Source organism: Cynocephalus volans, chromosome X (assembly GCF_027409185.1).
Source record: "Cynocephalus volans isolate mCynVol1 chromosome X, mCynVol1.pri, whole genome shotgun sequence".
Classification (NCBI taxonomy): Eukaryota; Metazoa; Chordata; class Mammalia; order Dermoptera; family Cynocephalidae; genus Cynocephalus; species Cynocephalus volans.
The window spans coordinates 27,610,919-27,633,509 of record NC_084478.1 but is presented as its reverse complement, the minus strand read 5'-3'; the positions used below and the strand labels follow the sequence as shown (position 1 = coordinate 27,633,509).

The window sequence follows — 22,591 nt, the reverse complement described above, 5'->3', positions numbered from 1 at the left end:
AGTCAGGTGTCGACGCACTCACTCAGATGAAAACTCAACTGTCCAGAAACGTACAATTAGCAGAGCGACTTTTTTTGTTTTGTTTTGGATAAAGATAGGATTGCTTGTAATTTTTTTTTTTTCTTTTTTGGATAAAGATAGGATTGCTTGTAATTTTTTTTTTCCCCTAAAAATCAGTCATGGAATATCAGATTTTAAAGGGCACTTTTAAATACTTTTTACTTCAGCCCTCTTCCTTTCCCTGAGTTTTACAAATGAGAAGAAAGAGCACATCTAGTTAGCAAGGCTGGTGGATGGGAGCCCGCCAGCCCCTTCTAGCAGTTTGGGAGGCTCCCATCCCTCCCAGTGTAGTAAAAAGACCACTGGGGTCCAGGACAGCAGGCCTTTCCTCCACAAGTTTTGTAGTCACAGTAATTTTGGTTTCTATGTAACCCTGGACATTAGGATATTATTGTTTCACACGTGTATTAAAGTTTTATGTTATGAATATCAGATTGCTCTCTTTTAGCGAAGTAAAATGCTGTACAATAGGATCACATTCCCCATACATCTCGCTCTCCAAAAGGAAACGTGCCCTCTGTTCTGGCTGCCTGTCCCACTGAAGCAGGCCATCAGTCACACCATTGTGCCTCTCAGGATCCTGGTTTTTCATCTTCAGACCAGAGACTTAGATGAAATGACCATAAGGGGCCCAGTCCAGCCTCACAGTCTGTGTTTCTCTGACTATCCATTTCTTTTAGCTGAGTTTTCTGGATGTTGAGAAAACTGCTCTCTTGGTAGCCTCTGAATCCTCTTTAAAATTAAGTAGCTTATTCTTTAATTCGTTTCTTTACGTCAATTATTTCTTTAGTCTGTTAGTGCCTTTAATCTAGAATTGAACATTCGGCCCTTTCTCAGGACTAATGTAGGGTTTTGTTTGGCTTGATGACTTTTGCTTATAAAAGGATAAGATGTTGCCATCCTAAATAAGTTTGAAATCCTAGAGCACACCCTGTGTAGAGGCAAGATAGTTCTGCAGAGTCACCAAGGAAGGTACGTGGTATGTTGGGTAAACCACGCGTTCTCAGACAGGCACCCTTCGATTTGAACCCTCACTCTGCAATTTCCAGCTGGCAAGTTCCATTTACAAATCAGCTGGATTCTAGTTCTTTGCTTCAAACGAAATTGAAGGAGGCACCCACTGAGTTGTTTGTTGATAGATTGTTAAAAATAATTCTTGATGTTGTTACACCACCGTCTGATTTTTGGTCTATAATTCACAAAGAGTTCAGAATTGAGTGACATCGTGATAACAAAATGTTTTCCATTCTCATCCACTTCTATTTATGTGAACAAAGTTTCTTGGCACTGACGTCTCTAAAATGATAACTAGAAATAGAGTCAATACCAAACCGTCTCATTCTGGTATTAACCATCTGCACACACATGAGGTGTTTAGGGGAAGAGCCCAATAAAATTCTACTTTTTTATGCTTAAAAATTATTTCTCAAAATGTGTGCTATGTGTATATACATACGTTTTGGTCATTTGTAATTTGAATACTAATAATAATTGCGATGATAACTCAATCCAGAAGAAAAATAATGTTTACACTTAGAGCCTTATGATTTTAGAAAAGAAAAAAATCATAAATTTCAATTTATATATACATATATAGCAGAAAAAGAAGATAAAGTAATTAGCAAGACTTGAAAGCATATTACATTAGAATAAAATTCAGCAGTGGATGATGGAAATACAAATTCAAGGAGGAAAAGGAATGATGTAAAATTTCCAACTCTTAAAATCTTCTACAAGCTTTTTAAAATGGATGGTGGTGGCTGTTAACTTGCTGTGGTATTCAAATACCTATTGAATCTATTTAAGAAAGCAATATGTTATATTTTACAATATCAATATTAGAATATGGCAGAAATTACATCCTTTGTGACTTAAACTTATGTAAAGTTTTAGATGTCAACTTAAGATGTGTGAGGGGATATACATGGGTTTCCAAAATTATTTTCGGAAGTACACTGGCAAAACAGTCTGAAGACCACCAACCTTGTAAATATATCACTTTATGCTTACACAGACATTTCTATGGATTAATTTCTAGAAGTGGTACTGATCTATCTGAAGGTGTACACATTTATATTTTGTGATAGGTATTGTCAAATGACATTACGGAAAGGTTGTGCCAATTTGCATTACTGTGAATAATAGCATAACTACTACTTCCAATAAAGAAAATACGTTAGTTATTTATTAAATTATTTTGCATAGCAAATTTGGGCCTGTCGTGGCAATTTTGAAAGGAATGCAAGTGTGGAAAGCCACTTTCCCCCACCTAACACTGCTTGTCATCAACCCAAGTGAATGCTACCTCTCCTCAGTGCTTGACTTCAGTAAGATGTACCCCCTTCCCTGACCCCTTACCCTATTCTAAATGAGGCCCCCATGCTATCATTGCTAATTTCATCTTTTACTTTTCTGTCATAGGAACTAGCAGAATTTATAATTATACAAATAAAAGTCTGTCTCTCTGGGTGGGCAGGGACTGTGGCTATTTTTTTCACTTCTGTATCACCTATGCCTAGCTCAGTACTTGGCTCATAGTGCATGCTCAGTAAATATGCACTGAATGAATGGACTGAGTGTAAATGAGAAGAAATACCAAGATGCGGGATCACGATATAGATCTTCATTGTCACTAGCCACATGTGACTATCTAAATTTAATTTAATTTGAATTGTTGCTTTTACCTATATTCAATGTGCTCAGTAGCCGCATGGGGCTAGCGGCTACCATATTGGATAGTACAAATATAGAAGACTTGCATCATCACAGCAGGCTCTATTGGACAGCACTGATATAGAGTGGTTGTACTTTTATTCTCAGAACTATCACTATGCCTGGCATACAGTAGATACTTAGTACATGTTTGATTGCATTACAGAATACATAAACTCTGTATCTCCTCTTATTCTTCAGCTACATGTTTTGATGTAAAACTAGCCAAACATTCTCTCCTAACTTCCCTAACACCTTACATTTCTTGCCAGAGATTTTTTTTCTGCCCACTTAAAGACCTATTTGAATAAAATAGAAAAAAAGTTTATTTTCGGAATACAGAGTGGTTTCTTCACAAAAGAAAATTGCGTTTCCTAGTATCTTTTCTTGTTCTTGATGCAGAAGCAATTGTCGGAATTCACAAGAGGTTGAATGCAGAGTGCAGTTGGGTATTCCTGCTGTCTGTCCAGTGTTCTGTAGTGGAAAGAATCTCATGGACAGGGATCTGTATGTGGGCCCTGTCGTTTTCTGGTGGTGACCTTGAGCAAGTTTTCTAACCTCTGACTCTCCATCTCTCCTGCATGGAATAGAGTAGCACCCACACAGCATGGGTTTTCATGAAGAGGAAATATGTGCATGTGTGTGTGCACGCGCATGCACGCGCATGCACGCGCGTGTGTGTGTGTAAAGCACGTAGTAGTGGGGTGGCTAGAACATGGAATTTCAAACAGTAGCTCAAAACTTGTTTACTCTCAGCAGCTTGTGTCTTGCAAACTTTACACCTGGATTATAAATGAAGGCAAAACAGCTAATGTGCTATATCCTTACATGGTTTGGAGGGATTCTTTTCCTGCAGAATCTAATCACTGCAGATTTTTCAGTTGGTGACTCCACTAACACAGGTGTTCATTCGACCCCTAACAATGGGCCCATCTTTGTAGTCTGCACAGATTTTCCACACTTGTCAGAGGACTGACGTGCGGGCTACGAGTTTCTCCTTCTGTCCAGACTGCCTTGTGATGCTGCTTCATTGCAGACAAGGCACCTGCAGCCCTGTGGGTTTAGGGTTTTTTCATCTTAAATCTTTAAAAAGAAGGGAGGGGGAGGAGTTCTAGCCTTACTCTTAGATCTCTGTTCCCAAATCCCACAACGCTATTAATGGTATATGAAAACAAAATTCTACCTGTGTGATTTGAAAGGTTTTCACGTGATCTATCAGTTAGAAAAGAATAACCTTATGAAACTGATGGCTCAGATAATTCTTTCCTTTTTTTTCTGGTGGAAAAACTGAAGCCTAGAAAGGTTGTTTGTTAATTTATTCAGTAATCATTTATTGGACACTCACCACAAGCCAGGAATCACGCTAGGCCTGGGAAAACAGAGATAAAAGCCCCAGCTTCTTCCCCGGCTGGATGATGAGACAGATAAGTAAGTGAGGAATGTCAGTACTTTAGGGTGCAGCCTGGCTTCTCGGAAGAGGTCCCAGCTGTGGAACCAAGCCTCGATGGTACCAAAGGAGTTAGTGGGGAGGAGGAATCCTCAAGGGACATACTCACATCAGCACTTCACACATCTCTCTGGTGGCAGCATGCGGAATGATAAGGGTTTTAAAGTGAGACATCTGTTACGGTGGTTCCAGGCAAGAGATTCTGGCAGCCTCAATGATCAGAGATAGGGGCATGGAGGTGAAGTGATGGCTTCCAGAGATATTGGGAGGTAGTGACATTGCCAGGCTTCAACTGTAGCAAACTTCCATCCTAGGTCTCTTCTTTGAGTCCACAGCAGTGAGCTATAATGAATAAGCAGAGCCGTTTAAGAGCTCCCAAACAGTTCCATTGGTAACAGCTGGCCTATCTCAGACTTTTGACTATTTCTCCTCTGTGTTTTCAGTGGATGTGCTTTAGGTCACATGTCACTGGCACTGTTCGTCTCATCCATGGAAAATGAGGCTACATTTTCTAATTGAACTAAATAGGGCGTGACTAAAGTTCATGGAAAATGGGCAACTGCATGTTCCATGAAGAGTCAAAGGCCCTTTCCAAGTCAGCTCCATCGTGTCCAACACGAATTATCCTGAATGTCGGCAGAGGGTTTGTCTTCCAAGTAGCACAAAAGCCAAGAGCCTCTCACCCTTATGAAACTAACTTTTTAAAAATATCCCAGAGTTTGCCAGTTTAACAGTTTTGGACTGGCTTATGGGCATTAAAACCTTTTTCTATTAAGAGGAAAAATTCCCAGCCAGGCTGAGAAAGCTCATATCAAGTTTCAGTGTTATTAATTTCAAAACTGCATGAAAATTGGGACATTTTCTTCACACCACAATGGGTTAGTCATGGAAACTCTGTCTTCATCTCAGCTAGCATGGCCACAGTCATAAGGAGCATGCTCTGTGCCACTGAAAAGTTATGTGACAATACTGAAGGGTTTCCCCCTTTGACTGTCAGGAAGCAGAAATATGTTGCAGTTTGTGGTCTATGGAAACACACCAGGGTAACCTGAGGTTCCCTTTTCAGCAACTGACCCTCATACTTGGTGCATTTTTTTTTTTTTTTAATGGCAGTTTGGTTTGGCTGCTGTTTCAAAAATGTGTTCTTCACAAGCTAAAACTATAGGAAGGTCAGCTTAGCTGAAATGTGCAGTGAGAGGTTAAGAATGGCTCCCCCTGAGGGACTCTGGCCCTCCTGTTACTCTTGAGTGACAGAAACGAGGCAGTCTTCTGGGCCATCTGTCGTGGAGATGTTTGCTAAATGTAGCCAGGCTTCAGCCTCAGCCAGTAAAACAGAACGGGCCAGCCAAGCTTTCTCGGCAGCCGTGGCAGGGAATACTGCCTCCTACCCTAAGCTGCCACCTCACGTCGTGCTAGGAGCCACCTCTGTAAGCTACACTCCTGGAATAAGTTTTTTCTTGAGATCGTTTGTTCATTCATTTGCTGTTTCCTTCATTGATGGAACATCAAGCATGCTTTTCCCAGGAATGTGCTAAACTTTGAGATTGCAAAGATGAGTTCCTGCTCTCCTGGGGCTCACAGCCTGAGTGCAGGAGACAGACACCACACTTCTGAGTCCTTTTGAAAATGTAATTTATCACAGAACACCACCTCCCACGCTGTCAAACCCTAAACTCCCAGGTGGACTTAATTATTTTAGTGGGCCAAGGAGGGTGGGCGGGGAGCAAAGATGGAGTCCTCCCTAGGATCCTGGCAGAAGTTGCCTGGTGTGCATTGATCCGTCCCTGTACACCCGTGGATGTGAGTCTATCCCAAGGGAGGCCTGAGGCCACTCCCCACAATCCTCTCCCTCCCATCCCACTCTGCATGCTGGGTCACTTCTCAGGCCTCTTCCTCGCTCCTGCTGTGGTGTGTCTGGCCTGTCACCAGTCACCCAAGCCCTTGGCCACCACTTCCATCAAATGCTGCAGCACCTCAGCTGGCACTGGAACACCCACCGTGCTGATGAGCTTTCCTCCCCACAACTCACCCGGGCAGGCTCTCTGCTCACTGGGTCCTGGAACACCCCAGCATTCACCTGATGGCCTCTCCTCTGCTTGGTCACCTCCTCACTTGTCCCTCCCTCCCCTCAGCCCCCAGCCTCTGCTACAGCAGCACTGCTCAGACTTTGCTGCATGTTAATATCGCCTGGGGACATAGAACACTACCCCTGCCAAGCTGCGCCCCAGACCCATTGAGTCAATCCCTGGGGTGGGATCCAGGGACTAGTTTTTTGGGTTTTTTAATTGTCCAGGTGTGAACCAGAGTCAACTAGGCTTTAATTGTTCTTTCATCGCTTCACCCTGCTCAGGTTTTGCATCCAGAGCTTGTTTTAGTTCCTGGACAGAGCCATGATATAGGTTGTCTAGCTCAGCCCCTGGGAGTTCCCAGCCAGGGCCCTTGGCAGCAGCCTATTAATTGGAACTATTAACAACTCTCCCCTTCCCTCCTCCCCTGGCTGTCTGCTTAGCAGCTGCTCCTCAGTTTTGTGTCCTCTCTTCTCCCCTCGCAGCCTTCCTGTGCCCCTCATTGGGCCTCCTGTCCTCCCCAACCAGTGCCACCCACCCCCACCAGCAAACCTCCCTATCCTGGGCCTTATCCCCTTCTTCCAGGACAGTTAAGGATCTGTACGGACAACCTGCTAAACTTATTATATGCAAAGATATTGTATGCAAGGATACTTTTCTATCATAGCCAAAAATAGGAGGGGGGAACGATTTGGAAACTATCCAACAATAGGGGAAATAAGTAAAATGCAATATTATATATATGAAGGTACTTCAAAAAGTTTGTAGAAAGTAAATTAAAAGATAATACAATTTTTCTATAAAATTTTTGAATACCACTCGTAGCATGATATATATATATATATATATATATATATATATATATATATATATATATATAAAAGCCTGAAGGAAAATATACCAAAAATGTGGTAAGATTATGTCTTTTCTTGTTAGAATTTCATGGGTTCTTTTAAGTATATATTGAACATGTACTACTTTCATAATTGGAGAAATATTGATTTAAAAAGATTAGTTGGGGGGCATTAATATCAGATGATGGCTTTTCACATCAATCCAAGTGTATAATGAGGAATTTCCATTTCAGATAACATGGAGTTCGTAGAGGTGAGTCCTGTGGTACAGTCTAGAGGGGAGCCTTTTAGGAAAATAAGATTCTCTTAAAGGGAAGGCCCCTGAGAGGGGTCAACCCCCTGTGAGCCAGCTCTGGAGGGGCACATCCCAGCAGTGGGCATCTTTGCCCTCTCCTGGCCCAGGGTCGTCCCAGTACCCTGCTGAGGTGGCTGGAGGGGAGGCTCACCTTTATGAGCCTGGCTCAGGTGCTAAATGCTATGCTGGTCACTCCCCCTTGGCCTCAGGGCACTACTGATGTCTTTGTGCCATCTCTGCAAATGGTTAACCTTCGGTTATGTTCGCCTTGCCCTGATAAGAGGAGTTAATTAAGTAATTATTCATTCACCAGGTGCTAGAATAATGTCACTTAATATAATCCCAGGTATAATTTAATGGCTTCTCCTGACTGGTGACTTGTGCTTGGTTTTACATATTCCACTGAAGGAAATAGTTTGCAGATAACACCTACCTATTCATTCATAGAATAAAGCTGTCACACAGCCAGACCACTTCTTAAAACCATCAGCAAAAGAGTTCTCCCCAAAATAAGAGGGAGAAAACCACGCATAATTTTATTTTTGACTTCTCTGTCCTGAGCCAGCATATTTTCAGTTATGGCAGTTAAGATACTTTCAGCTGCAAATAAAAAATATCTGGTTAAAACTGGTGATATAACATGGGTTTGTTAATTTTACGTGGCAAGAAGTCTGGCAGCTACATTATTCCGGGGATGGTGGATGACTCATTGGGGTTGTCAGTCACCCAAGCTCTTTCCATTTTTCTCCTCTGTCGTCCTCAAGATCTCTAAGAGCATTGGCCATATCTCTCTTCATGGTCATAAGATGGCTGCCACAGCTCCAGGCATCATATCCTTATGTAATTGCATCCCAAGCAGGAAGGAAGAGGCTCAGTAACACAAAAGGCCTTCTCACTTGCCTCTCTCTAGCCAGAGAGGAAACCTCTTTCCCAGAGGCTCGTAGTAGACATCCCTTTATTTCTCAGTGGTTCAAGTTGGGCTACACAGCTGCCTCTAGACCAGTCACAGGCAAAGAGGAGCAGGATTGCCATCATTGGCTTAGACCAAACATGGTTCAGGCCAGGGATTGGGCACATGCACATCATCCTGAAACAAAATTGGGGCTCTCTTAGAAGGGAGAACATATACTTGTCAGGAAGAATGGTATACTTGCCCCAGTCACAAGCAGTAATGGCGCTGAAGGTGGGCTCCTTTCTGCTAGCCATTCCTTTGAACATTGCACACACTTTCACACTTGGTTTATAAATCCCCAGAACCCTATAGAACTGGACAACCCCTTGGCCCGATCATTTGCTGAAGAGGGTGGCAACATAAAGGACATGTGTCAGGTGCAGTGGCAGTGCGACCGAATGATTCTACGTTTGTCCGAGTGGCAGTCACTGGGATGTAAGCTCTCTGAGGGCAGGGCTCGCTCCTGCTGTGTTTGCTGCTGTAGCCTCAGGATCTAGCGCTCTGGGTGGCACCCAGTCGTCGTTCAGTAACAGTGGAGAAGTAGAAGCTTGCTTTCCTTCACTGGGGCAAAAGCTGGTGGGCAGGCTATTGGGGCACAAGCAGAGGAGGAGGCTGCTTTCTTGTTTTTTGTCTTTTAGAATCAATGACCAGTGTTCACTTGCCCATGGCTGTTGTACCTTGTGATAACTGCCTCTTGGGTTGAGACTGCAAAAATGTTTTATGTACTAAAATTAACTTGGATTTGTGGAAGAAAGAGGATTCTTTCTTTAATCCTCCTTCTGTAGCTTTATAAAGATTTATGGATATAGTTATTCAAGAGAAAAAGAAAAATCATGTTTCTTTCTCCTCTATGCTAGCTCGTTAAACCGAGGAGGATGTGATGATTTCATTCAGTTTAAGTCATGTTTATTGGATGGCTGAAGGATATAAATGGCCTTTGGGAAACATGAAGGGTGATCTAGACGAAAAGGATGATAATGAAGGAAAAGAGGTGCTTGTGACATATCACTAGAACCGTTTCTCACTCCTATTTTTGCCCTTAAAAATCTGTTTTGCTTTTGTTTTAGACCTAGAAGGTTTTGACTCCGTGGTATCATCTACTGAGAAACTCAGTCACCCAACCACAAGCAGACCCAAAGCTACGGGGAGGCGGCCTCCGTCCCAGTCTCTCACCTCTGTAAGTGGCTCCACGGACTGTCTCCTCACTTCTCCACAGTGGAAAGCAGGAAAGATTAGAGATGCCAGCTAAGGACTCTTCTGCGAGTGGCCGATTTGAGGACACTCCAGCAGAGGGAGGCCGTAAGATACACTGCCAACCAAAAGGGATTTGAGAGTCTTTTTGAATCGAGCAGTATTTCTTTCCATTTGTTCTTTGTATTTCTGCCAGCAAGGTGGGCACTCCCTATACCCACCTTCCTTCTCTCTCCTTGCAGACTGATTCTTGTTTGAACCTGAGATGAAACTGATAAGAAAAAAATGTCATTGGGGAAAAAGAGAGAGGCTCGTTTGGTCCATAAACAAAAACAAAACTTTACTAAACAAAGATCTGCCGCTATACAGTGCAAGGCAGTGGCTGAGCCTCCCAAAGCCCCGTCATCTGCGCCCCTCCATGGACCCCCATGCAGACCTGTGGGAGATTGTTTGTAAATGTATGAGGCACCTGCTCACGTAGGAGACCAATCAGAACACTCAGGATAATACATAGAAGTTTTTCGTTTACGATGTTCTGAGTACCTTCTTATTGCAAACCCGTTACACATTTATTGTACCAAATCTGAACCACACACAAAAAGAAGAAAGTTACCCGCAATCCTGCTCCCCAGAGCAAAGCACTGTTAACCTCTTGCTATACATCCTTAGCTTTTAAAAAAATTTCTATTTGTATGTATCAAATTATTTCTTCTAAAATGGGATCACATACTACACATTGTTTTGGAACTTGCTGCCTCCTGTTCTAACCTGTGAGTATATGACAGTTTATCTCGCCAGTTCACTCTTATTGGACATTTATATTGTTTCCAGTTCTTCATTATAAACAACACTCAAGTGAATGTCATTGTAGAAAAATCTTGATGCTGCTCCAAAATTATTCATTTAGGTAAAAATTTTCTGAAAGTGGGTCAGAAGGAAATGCACACTTTGCTTTTGCCACAGGTTGCAAAACTTCCCCTCCACAAAGGTTAAGTTTACCTTCCATAAGCTCTGTGTGTGTGTGTGTGTGTGTGAGATCGATCTATATATAGATCTATCTCTATATATCACATTGCCTTGTTCTTGTGGATCTAAAGACTTATAACCTCCACCCAGATACACCAGGTTTCCCAAGACACTTTCTATTTTCACCTCATCACTGATCTCACCTAAGCTGTCGTCATTTAGAAGAAAAAAATGCCACTTCTTTTGAACCTCTTCTCTCATGTCTACTGAGTATAAAAACGTGGTTTGAGTCCTATTTTTCCTCCTTGTACGGAACAAAGCAAACTTTGCATTGACACCTTTTTGGAAGAAAGACTTGAACAGGTGGCTCACTTTCTCACTCTTCTATAGGGTTCTGTGTCCACACCGCCTTCTTGCCCCTCCCTCTCTCCTCACCCCCCCACCCCACCATGCCTCATATATGCACAGTCTATTTAACTGCTTCTTAGTATCTCTATATTTCAATTTTCAATCCTACCTCCTATGTCTTCTCTATAAATCCTTCACGTTTTTGTTTTCCTTCCAAATTCTTCCTAACTCTTCAAGGTCTAGAGAGCCTGTGGCTTCCAGAATTAAATACAAAGAGGATTAAATTACCACCCCCCCCCACCCCACCCTTGTTCCATACATCTCATGTCTGGGACTTTGTGTGTATTTGGGGGACCGGGTAAAGGCATCTCATCTTTACTCCACTTTTAGACCATATGGTTATTTATTCACTCATTCAACAAATGCTTGTAGACCTCTCTCCTCTATGGGCTCAGCGCTGTGCCGGGTACCAAAGATAGAACAGAGAATGAAAAGTCCACAGTCACTGCCCCCAGGAAGCTTATGGCACAGCGACTCAGAGCTTGGCATTTTATACGCAGTAATTTTATTTACAGACTTGAAACAACAGGATACATTTGTGCTTTAAAGAAGAGTAATTACCATATTCCCTTCTCTTTGTTCCCACCCATCCCCATTTGGATGTGTGCATTGAATTCCTGTTTACTCTTCTTCCAGTTAGCACCTGTGAGTTTTTTCATAGCAAAATGGGATAGGTGGACATGGACTTATTCCTAAAAGACCACTGGGTGGGGGTAATGATGAAGAAAATACACCAGTCATGATTTCGCAGCCTGGGGCTTCTCACCCTGACTGAAGCTATTTATATTTACAGGATTCAAAGAGCGAACTTTGATTGGCACCTCGTGAACCATGGGTTATATAGGGAGAAACTGGCTTTTTGAATAAAAATTCAAAATGAAAGGATTTACATGGTGGTTAAGCAGTTAAGCCTAGATTAATAAAAAAGCTTGGCGGTGAAGGGGTGTTATTCTAGGTAACTGGATTTTCAGATTAAATGAAGATTAACAAATAAGACCTCTAAAATTGAAAACTTTGCTTAAAAGTTCCCTGAGATGTATTCAGTTTCTGCTTCAGTAAGTAAACAGAAGAAAACAAACAATATTTGTGGGCATGATTTTTCTATAACGATGCCAAGTGGTGATTCTAAATAGGACTGTTTTTCTACCATAGGGGTAGAAGGCATAGGGCTGAGGCAGAATGTCAGCTCACCCAGAAATACCTCTGGAAGATTCTTCATTAAAAAAGATTCCTTGCTACAGAAACTCTTATTTTCGTTACGTTTGTTCTAGTAATCACTTATGGCCCAGTGAATTCCAGTGAATTGGTCCCCATTTATCCAGCTTTTTGATCTTCAAAGTGATCTTCACAGTGAGGCAGAAAAGGCAGAGGTGTTGTGCCCATATTTTACCAAAAGATGCTGCCATTCTATAAATATACTTCAGCAAATGCAGACTTGCAAAGTGGATGTTGAACTGTCAATAGTAACGAGGGCAGAGATTTAGCAGCCGGTACCAAAGTAGATACAAGCTTGTGCTAGCGGGCAGGGCTGTGCTCTCGGCTGCAGAAATGCTGATCACTGGGCCACAGGCCTGGATGTCCCTTGCCCCTGGAAATGGTGGTTTCCTCTCAGGCAGGTCCTGCAGGGCACTTTAGTATGCAGCGGATTTAGTGATCTTGGAAGAGGGTCAAGGAAAAGGATGAGAAGAGAATGGAGGAGAGGCAAGTTAGAGGCAGCCTGCTGTTGACCTGTGTGTTCTCCCCCACTGGACTGTCAGCCCTGTGAGGGCAGGAGTTGTGTGTGGCATGTCACCGCTAAGTCCGCAGTACCAAGCTCGGTGCTTGGCGCACACAGTAGCAAACGTCTGGAGAAAGGAAGGGAGCAGTCAACATGGATGACAGACGCTTGCTCGGGTGAAATGGCTTATGAGCATTAGTGGGAAATCCCTGGTTTAGGAAACTGTGCTTCTTGGTCACAGTTCTGCCGCTACACAGCTGCGTGACTGTCCCTAGTGCACAGAGAATAGTACGCTTTCCGCCTCACGGGCTTATAATGAGGAGGCAAACAAAACAGAAGCATCGAGTGCTTTGAAAAGCATCTAGCATTCTATTAACGACAACTGTCAGCTAAGGCGTTCTGATTAAAGCATTTTCTTTTGGCTTTACCAGTCTTCCCTTTCAAGCCCCGATATCTTCGACTCCCCAAGTCCCGAAGAAGATAAAGAGGAACATATTTCGCTTGCACACAGAGGAGTGGACGCATCCAAGAAAACTTCAAAGACTGTTACCATATCCCAAGTGAGTGACCAGCCATGGCAAGGGTGTCCCTGCCTTCTTGTTCACGTGCTAACGATGGGTTATAAACCAAACAAGGAGAAACAGACAGTGCAGGTGTTTGTCATTCTTGAGTGACAGTAATGACTTTAGTCATCAAAATCCCTGAGGCATGTTGCAAAGTCTCCAAAACGAGGCAGAACCCCTGAGATACAAGTTCAGTTGTTTATTTCCCAGGTTTTCTTTTGTGATTTGATCTCCTCTTCATACCGTCAGGCCCGCACACACAAATGCCCTCCTGCACCATCACCACCACCAAAACCACTTAAAAAGCCTTCAAGTGTCCAGAGAGGACACATTAAATATGTTAAATGCTGTGCCCTCTGCCCACAGATCTTTTATGTTCAAAGCTGGTCACAAATTATAGTTGGAAGATCATAAATATAAATAACTAATGTGGTCTCTGAAAGAAAAGCTGATTTGGGTTCATATTCTAGGATAAATTTATAGCCTAAAACCATTTTAATTTCATTGCATGTCCAGGGAATGGCATAGCTATTTTAAGTTATTGGTTTGTGAAAAACAAAGACAGTGTTTAGCTACTGCATGTAACTTTCAAAGAGTGAACCAAGATTTTAAAATTCCACTTTCTCATACTAAGAAAACCCAGTCGATTGGAATTATTTTCTCTGAACATTAATAACTTCTTTCTGTCTAAAAGTGAAAAACTGTAGTCCTTTGAAGAATGATTTAGCACAAAGAAATCCAAGGTTACTTAGGATATTCTTTCTTATAGATTTAAGAAATTACATGTATAGCTTTTCTTAAAAATCTGATACTGTAAGCAAAACATGATCCTATAAAACAGATCAATTATAATTATCCACGGAACTGAAGCATTCTTCCTTTATAAAAAGATTCCATTTGCAGAGATTGGATTTAGACCCATTTTTTCTGGTGATCACAGGTATACCCGTAGTTTTGTTCTGATATCACTGGCGTGTCTCTACAGTGACATCTACTGGTGGACGGTGGCTTTTCACGTTTCTGATTTGCACAGTTCAATCCCATCAGCCTGTTTTACTTCTCCAGAGTTGTCATGTTGTGTTCTTCCCTGCTTCTAGAAATTTCACTTGAACTAATTTGCTCAGGGAGTGTGCTGGCCCTATACTCTGTGAGGGCTTAAAAAGGTACTTGTTAGCGGAAACAGGCCAGGAGTGCAAGTCATATGGGAAATGCCAAGAGAAGCACTGATTTAAGAAGTGTCTGGAAGTTCATCAGTGTAAGGGCATCGGTGGGTCATGGAGGTACATGAGGAGGCAGGATGGGAAGTGGGCAAAGGCACAACCCAGGGATAGGTAACTAGCCAAGAGAAGAAGAACAAGATAGCATGAATCTTCAGACTCCGGCAGCCACAGTCACATTGCCGGGCTTGAGGGATCTGGCTGATAGCGAGGGAACTGAATCCCTGTTCTGCCAGTTCTTAGCTGTGAGACTCGGGGAATTACTCCCCCATCTCTCGACACCTCAGTTTCCTGCTTGGTAAAACGCTGTGCCAGTTGATCCTCGTTTAAGCTGGCTGGCTGACGTCCGGCATGTGATCAGTGCTCCATAAATGACACCTCCTCTTCCCTCTTACTATATAACTCCTACTGACGCTGAAGCACAGGCTGGCGGATCGCTCTCCCTGGCAGCAGAGAGTGCTTTGCCTCAGTGCTGACTTGGCAGAGAAAAGGCGAGCAGAGAGGCTGGGAGTGATGGCCCATCTGCTTTTGGCTTCCTCTGCCCAGTCTCTCCCTCGAGCACATCCTGACTGCAGACTCTACCTCCTCGCCGTGCCAGCCGAGCCCCTTCTTGGCTCCTGCCCTGGGGCGGCTGGCTGTGCGCCGGCTGCTGGAGGGAGTCCCGCCGCAGTGTCGCCGAGCGTCACCACCAGCCTCAACTTGGACCCTGTCGCTCACCCCCTCACCTGCAGCCTCTTAGTCTGCTACTTCCCCCCTCCCCACCTGCCCACCAACTAACTCCCCTTCCCTTGCTGGTATCTCTTCCCCAGGCTTTCCGGGTGCCCCTCTTCCCTCCTGCCCATGACTGTCCCACTCCCTGTGTCCTCCTGGCCTCCTCAGGACACTTCACCATCAGGCCTCCCCACTCGCCCCGTCCATCTTCAGCCTGGCCCTCCGGTGGCTCTTTCCCTGGGCGTGTTGTGCAGCTCAGGGTCTCACCCATTGTTGGAAGCAAACAAAACCCTTCCTTGATCTCTTTTCCTCCTGAAGCTTCTGCATGAACAACCCGCCCTTCCTTCCTCAGCCAAGTTTCTGGAAGGAGAGCCGTACACTTGCAGGCTGCACCCCTCACTTCCCATTCAGGTGCGGGTCTGCTGTGATCAGGTCTCTGTCTCTCTTGCTCCACCAAATGGGCTCCCCCCAGTTTTCCTCTCAGCACCCTCCACCCACTCATCCAACATTTTCTTCCTTCTGGAAACTCTGCCAGGGGCTTCCATAACCCAGGCCCCTCTTCTGGCCCTTCCTCATCCCCTCTCTCACCACTCTATCCAGGTCGCCAAGGCTCTCTTTGCCTGCTCTCACCACCTCTTCAATTTGGGAATGTCCCAGGTTCCACCACTGGGCTTCTTCTTTTCTGTCTTCTCTACCCCATGGCTGTCACTTCCTCTGGCCCAGCTCACTCTTTCAGTCACTGGCTCTGCCCACTACACGTGTCCCTCGGCCATCCCTTAGGCTCCTAAAATTGTGTGTCTGAAAGTGAAATTATTGCCTGGACCTTCACCTGCTCTTCCTCCCATGAAAGGTACAACCTTAATGCCTGGTTCCTCCTTCCCTGCCCATGGCCCTCGATCAGTACATCCTCCTTCACTCTCTCCAGCCTGTGCAGGACCACGTGCTCCTGGTCATGAGGTTTCTGCTCCATGAGGGCAGGGACGACCTCCACCTCACCCACTCCCCACCCCAGCCGCAGGAACGCCTGGTGCTTGCTGCCTTCGCCGCTTCTCCCAAATTTGTCTTCTCTCTATCCTCTTGGCCCCCGCCTAGGTCAAACCCTGACCATGGCCAGCTTTCGTTGTAAAAGAGTCTCCCAGCTGTTCTGTCCAGCTGCAGGCGTGCCACCCCTTAGGCCCTTCTGCAGCCACAGCGATCACTAGCCTGGCCTGCCATCTTTTTCACCCTTTTAGCCAGCCCCTTCTGCCTCCCCAGCCCTAGCTCTCCCTCCCTAGTGCTCTTGTGCCTTCTCTGACTTCTAGCCATGCACGTGTTTTGCTCTCTGGTCTGCAGGCCTTTGCCTAGGAGCTTCCCTCCTCCTACAGCTTCTTTCTCCAACCACCCCTCCTTTCCTTTGGCCACTTCCTAGTTCTCCTCCAAGACGGGGCTGTCAGCTCCTCCTTCCCAACGCTTTCCCTCCAGGATGGTTAGCCCTTTTTATGTGTTTCGGGGTTCTTGGTGCTCACCTCCCTCTTGCACAGTCTTCCCCCTCATCTGTAGAGTGTCAGTCTGTCCGTCCATCTGTCTGTCTGTCACTGCCCCACTGGGTTCTGATCTCCCTGAGGGCCAGGAGAATGTCTTGCTTGTTTCAGAGTCTGCAGTGCCTGGTAAGTAGTTGAGCATCTCTGCATGTATATTAAACCAGTTAGGAACTATCTGTCCAGAAAGAAGGTCAAATTTAAAAGGCATAGAAGGTGGCACTTGGGTGGGGGGACATGTCTGCACTAAGGAGCACTGGGTGGCTTGTGGATGAAGGACAGTGATGTAGATGGAGGGTTTGATTAACTAGGACAGGGAGGTATAGCACACAAAGCCTGGCCCTGAATCCTCCCCACCTTCCCTCATCACAGGTGTCCGACAACAAAGCATCTCTGCCACCCAAGCCAGGGACCATGGCAGCAGGCAGCGGGCCAGCCCCCCTATCCTCGGTGGCGCCTTCTCCTCTGTCGTCCTCTTTGGGAACAGCTGGACACAGAGCCAACTCCCCATCTCTGTTCATCACGGAAGGAAAACCAAAGATGGAGCCTGCAGCCAGCAGCCAGGCGGCCGTGGAGGAGCTCAAGATGCAGGTCCGCGAGCTGAGGAGCATCATCGAAACCATGAAGGACCAGCAAAAGTGAGTGCACAGGACCCTTTGCAGCCACTCGTACTGGTCCAGGGCCTGGCTCTGAAAGCCTGGGTCCCAGCCTGCCCCAGAGGTTGGGCCAGGCCTCCCTGGTGATAGTGGCGGCAATGGTGGGAGGGGGTGTGGACTCCGAGAATCTTAATTTATACTTACATTATGCTGCATGTTTGTGCTGGACTTACTGTGTGCAGGAAGGCCACAGGCTGGCCATGGGGCATGCAGGGATGGGTCAGTTGCAAGGACTGACGCTCTCAGCAGGCTGCTAAACAGAAAATCTTTTAAATCCCCCATGAATAACAGTATGCGCAGGTACCACTTCTTAAATAAGCCCAACAGCCAGCTTTTCTTCTAGCATCAGAAAAATTACAATTTCTTCACTTAGCTGCCAGATGAAGTAATTGGTCTGCACTGAAGAGCCACAACGTATGAAGAAGATGTAGGGAATCTTAAAGCCAAGACACTATACTCAGCAAGATGTTCTCCCCGTGAGACTCAGGGGGTTTTCTCCGTGCATGCCTGCACACGTGCTCTCGCCGCATCTCTAATCCCCAGGGGCACTTAGATCGGAGAAAGACCTGTAAGCCAAAATAAATACCATATGTAAACACCTGGAAAGCTCTTTGCATTGACAGAGCTGGTAAAAGGATTAGAGGGAGGGAGGCACTTATCTGAGTGAACTGAGCCTCAGAGAGTTTTGGGATCAGTTAACTCTTTCTTGAGGGAATCAGGGGAGGCATCTCAAGGAGGTATTTCCCGAGCAGGATTTTGAAAGATGACCTGGGATTGCCAGGAGCAGACCACTCCAGCAGAGGGAACAGCATGCAGATTCCTGGGCACACAAAGCAGCCTGGAAGGCCGGTGCATCCTCGGGCGCCTGCCCTTGGATCAGGAGGTGCCGGGGGCGGTGGTGGGATGTGCTGCCGGAGACCTGCAGTTCTGCCTCAGGAGGGAGTCGGGGGCTGGCAGAAGCCTTGTCACCGGCTCCCCTTACAGGGCTGGAGGGCCATGAAGTGTTTTGTGGTCAGACACTTTCGGGGATAATTGGGTTAAGCAAAGTTACTTTCTTCTCTGAGGGACTTCTCAGAGCCTTCACAGTACATAGGGAGGATGAAGAGGAAAGCAGATAGCATACACAGTGTTTCCTAAATCTACTTAATCACAGAACCCTTTCTATCTAGAGCACACTAGGGTCAGGGTTTCATGGAACTCATTTTGAACAATGTGGCTCTAAGCAGGTTCTGCTCTCTGCAGGCTGGGAGGTGTCATGAAATTGGGGGCTCTTGGACTTACCCCCTGCCTAGAAGGGACTCATCAGATAGATATGCAGAACTGGCAGGATGGTGCTTCAGGAGGTCTCCTGGGGCCAGCCAAGCTGCCCCTAACTCCTTAAAGTCCCCAGCTTCTATCTGGCACTAGAGTTGACAGGTTTGGGTACCCAAAGGCCCCATCCATGTCCAAGTGACATGTGTCCCTTGCCTAGGCAATGACCCCATGGCCCTAGGACATCCCAGAGCATTGGTTCCCAGCCTTCTGAACAGGACCATCATTGAGTCAGACAGGCCTGGATCCAGGGCTTCAGCTCCTTGGACCCTCTGGGTGGTGCCTGGAACCTACCTACACGTCTGAAATGGCCTGAGCCTGCTTTGGGCACAGCCTGTGCTTTGGGGCTGCCACACCCTGTGTTTCTCTGCCCACTGTGAAGCCTGGAGCCTTCAAGTCAAGTCTGCGCCAACTGTCCTTATCCCCTAATGTGCTGGTTCTCACCTCCCTGCTTCTGCCCTGGCTTTCGCTATCAATCCTGCCATCTTCCTTTCTCCCCACAGATCTATGCCCGTTTTTACTAGTACAAGACCTAGTGACTTCCTTTGGCCCGACTTCCCCAACTAAGTCTCCCCACCTGGACCACTTAAGGCCTTGCCTGCCATAGTCTGCCTGGGGTTATGCTGTTTGCTGAGGATTTCACCTCTACTTCTTTCCTAAGCCCTAAGTAGTGCCCACTGAGAGCTGGGTGCATAATGTGTGCTTGAATAAATATGGTAATGAATCACAACTGGTTAATATCAGGTAACCCAGCGTGTTGACAGCAGTGCCAGGACACTGTCCCAAGTATAGGGACCATCATGGTGCTCATCAGACGTGAGCAAATACAATATAACTTCCACCTTATTTACTGTGTTGTTTCCGCAGTCTTGGATTTTTGATTTTCCAACCCAGTTTATAAAAATGTACATGTAAAATGGAATGTTTACTACCTTAAGATGGAGCACAGCTCTCTGACCAGTGTTTGGATGGTTACGGTGTACTAAGTATAGAGGCCCAACTTTGCAAAATGGTTGGTTTTGTTCCACTTCGTTATTCAGTGTTGGAAAGGGCATTCGGCTGTGGATCCCAACTCTTGTCTGCTTTCTCTAAGACGTGATTGCCATATCCTTGTTCAGTTATTTTACCTCCAAGTTTTAGAGTTTTACTATTTGTAGGATTTTTCGAGAATTAATGAAAACATACCGATAACCTTTCGTTGATTTAAAATTCTGTTGAAAATAAAGATATATGGAATGGTAAAAATGTCTGCAATGAAAATAATTACTAAGTATATTTAAAGACTAGTGATTCTGTAATAAAGGAATAGTTGGAGGGAAGACGACAGAATATGAGCCTGGATACCTGGAGTCCAGTCATTGGGCAAGTCCGGGCACCGTTCTGGGCTTCAGTTTCCCCATCTTCTCTTTTTTTGGAGAAGTTTGGACGAAGGGATCTCAGAGGTCATTGCCAGACCTACCACTTAATGGCTACATATTTGGGGGCCTGAAAATAATGGCCTTTCTGTCTGAAACAAATTTTAAGCAATAATGATGCAAAGAAAATATAATGTTTTGTCCACATTTTCTTTGTAAAAGGGTCAGATGGATTTTGCAGTGATACTAACAGGTTTCTCATCTGTGATTGGGGAAGTCTGAGCATTTGTGTAATTTCATTGCCCCTTGCTTTTCAGACGAGAGATTAAGCAGTTACTGTCGGAGTTGGATGAAGAGAAGAAAATCCGGCTTCGGCTGCAGGTGGGTCCCTCGGGGTCCTGCCCATGAGGCCTAGGCTCAGTTGAGGGCAGGGACAGAGTCAGGACTTTATTTTTAAAATAAATGATTGTTATTCCTCTGCAAATTTAGCTATACTCCTGTGACAGTTTTCTTAGAATTGCATAGGCTTGCTACACATCCTTTCCTGGGCTCCAGGAAGTCTTAGGGAAGGGAACCATTAGTAAACGTGTCCCAGGTGGGTTTCTAATTAGGAATTTTTCTTAAACACATTCTCTGCAAAAAGTTCCTCCCGGATTCCAGGAGGCCTCATTATAGTAACCACCAGAGCTGGAGAGGCCCCATTGCCAGCTGGCTTCTGTCACATGGTCACTGGGACTGCAAAAAGGCTGGGTAACTGCTCACCATCCCACTGGGGGTGCTGACAGACACCACCTTGGGCCAGCCATAGTTGCCTTTCAGCACTGCCAGATGTCCAGCATGTCAGGACCTGCTCCGCCCTCTGGTTAGGAAACTGGTATTATTGCTGCTTTTGACAAACTTTCGATCCTGATAGCGTGGGAATTAAAACGCCCACCATTTCCTAGGGCATCGTGTCTGTGTGCCTGTTCTTTAGGTTTACATCATTTCTGGCATTGGTATTGATTCTTCATTCAGACGTCATTGCACCTTTAAAATTGTCGGGTTGACTATTTTTTTCCAATCGACCAGATTGATTATCTTTTATAGCTTCTCTAAAACCAGCCAATTCATTATGACTTTGGTCAGTTCTTTTTTTTTTCCTTTATAGATGGAAGTGAACGACATAAAGAAAGCTCTTCAATCAAAATGAATACTTGATAAATGAAATGTTGCATTATTCATCCTGAGTCCGAGACTCAAATTTTCTGCCCCAGCCAAAATAATCTTGTGCCAAAAGATTAAAGGTTTGCCTCAACATGTCCCCGTTTGAAAGATTAGCACAAAAGTCTTGATAGCACAACACAAATCCCATCCAAGAGGAGAATCTTCCCCATGGTGTAGACCTGGGGCTGGCACTGGTTGTGACTTAAACAGAGCAAATTGTGCTAAAGGCTTTTCTACTTTGAGATCTCATGTGAAACGAAAACTCAGGCAGTTTAGTCCATAGTGGTACTATTTTGATGATATTTTCCATTAATAAAATGTAATTTCAGATTATTCGTTTACAAGCTTTATAATTTTATGATTTTTTTAATCGTGTTTTGTCACAGATTCCCCTAGTGTTTGTACTACACGTAGTCAGAAGCGAGTGTCCCGTTCTTTTGCTTCAGGCCGAAAGCTGCCTCGCTTTGTGTCCCCTTTAGGATTCTATTACATATGCAATTTTAGGTCCAACCTGTCCCTTTCCCTGCCAGCAAACCCCACCACCCTTAGAGAAATTTTAGCTTATATATGATGGTATATTTACAAAAAGAGAAAGAGAAAATCTGGTATTTGCAATGATCTGTGCCTTCTTTTTACCACCCTCTTGATTGGAGCTTTTGTGATGCAGCTACCATGATTCAAAAAAATAAAAATAAATTAAAAAAAAAAAATGTGCCACTTCTCCAAGTCCACTAGAGGCCACTGTCTTCAAAGCTTCTGTCACCTTAGCCAAAGGTCCTAAGAGGAGACAGCTGTGAAGTTGGGAGTGCTCTGTGGTACCAGCTGTGACTTTTAAGTTTCTCCTAGTTTGAGGTTGTTCATAAAACTAGAAATGTCATCCCTGCTTGATTTTTCATCAGCCAAGTTAAACCCCTGCTTCCTGTCCTTTGCACCTTTTGCGTGAACAGAATATGCATTATTAAAGCAAAAATAAATAAAAGTAAAATGCAAATAAAAACAAGGGGGGGAAAGTTGTATTATTTCCTGCACTGGGTTATTTGTGCGTGTTATTGTTTAAACTGTACTCACATAATGTCATTTGCCTTGCTCACTTGTAACCCCTTCCTTGGGTCCAAGAGAGTGGGAGGAGGGTCTTGCTGAGGTGTAGCCATTGGTTCTTTCTTGTATTTATGGAATCACTTTTTCCTTCCCGGGGAAACTGATGTTTGCTTGTCTCCTTTATCTTTGTAGCACATGAACAGTTCAGCCTTGGAATGTGTACCTGTTTTCTCATCCTTAGCTGAAACTAAGGGGCATACTGTATTGCAAGATTGTTCACGGGGTAGGGGTGGAGGGGGTGGTCCCCAATGCCCCTGAAGATGTTTGATGTGTTTCTAAAAAGCTCCTTTGT

At 44.8% G+C, this 22,591-nt stretch overlaps 1 protein-coding gene across 6 annotated transcripts in view; it reads left to right on the top strand.

Annotated features, from left to right (window-relative positions):
• Positions 1–21,534, top strand: part of SH3KBP1 (SH3 domain containing kinase binding protein 1) — a 188,824-nt gene extending 167,290 nt beyond the window's left edge. For 3 of the 6 annotated variants that reach the window (XM_063083070.1, XM_063083069.1, XM_063083068.1), the window contains 5 exons: positions 9,454–9,563; positions 13,100–13,228; positions 17,049–17,314; positions 20,316–20,379; positions 21,146–21,534. In XM_063083070.1, coding sequence (XP_062939140.1) covers positions 9,454–9,563; positions 13,100–13,228; positions 17,049–17,314; positions 20,316–20,379; positions 21,146–21,187 — 611 coding nt within the window. In that variant the 3' untranslated portion in view covers positions 21,188–21,534. The remainder of the gene's footprint in view (positions 1–9,453; positions 9,564–13,099; positions 13,229–17,048; positions 17,315–20,315; positions 20,380–21,145) is intronic. The other 3 variants (XM_063083073.1, XM_063083072.1, XM_063083071.1) reach the window with 1 other exon arrangement.
• Positions 21,535–22,591: the final 1,057 nt, after the last annotated feature.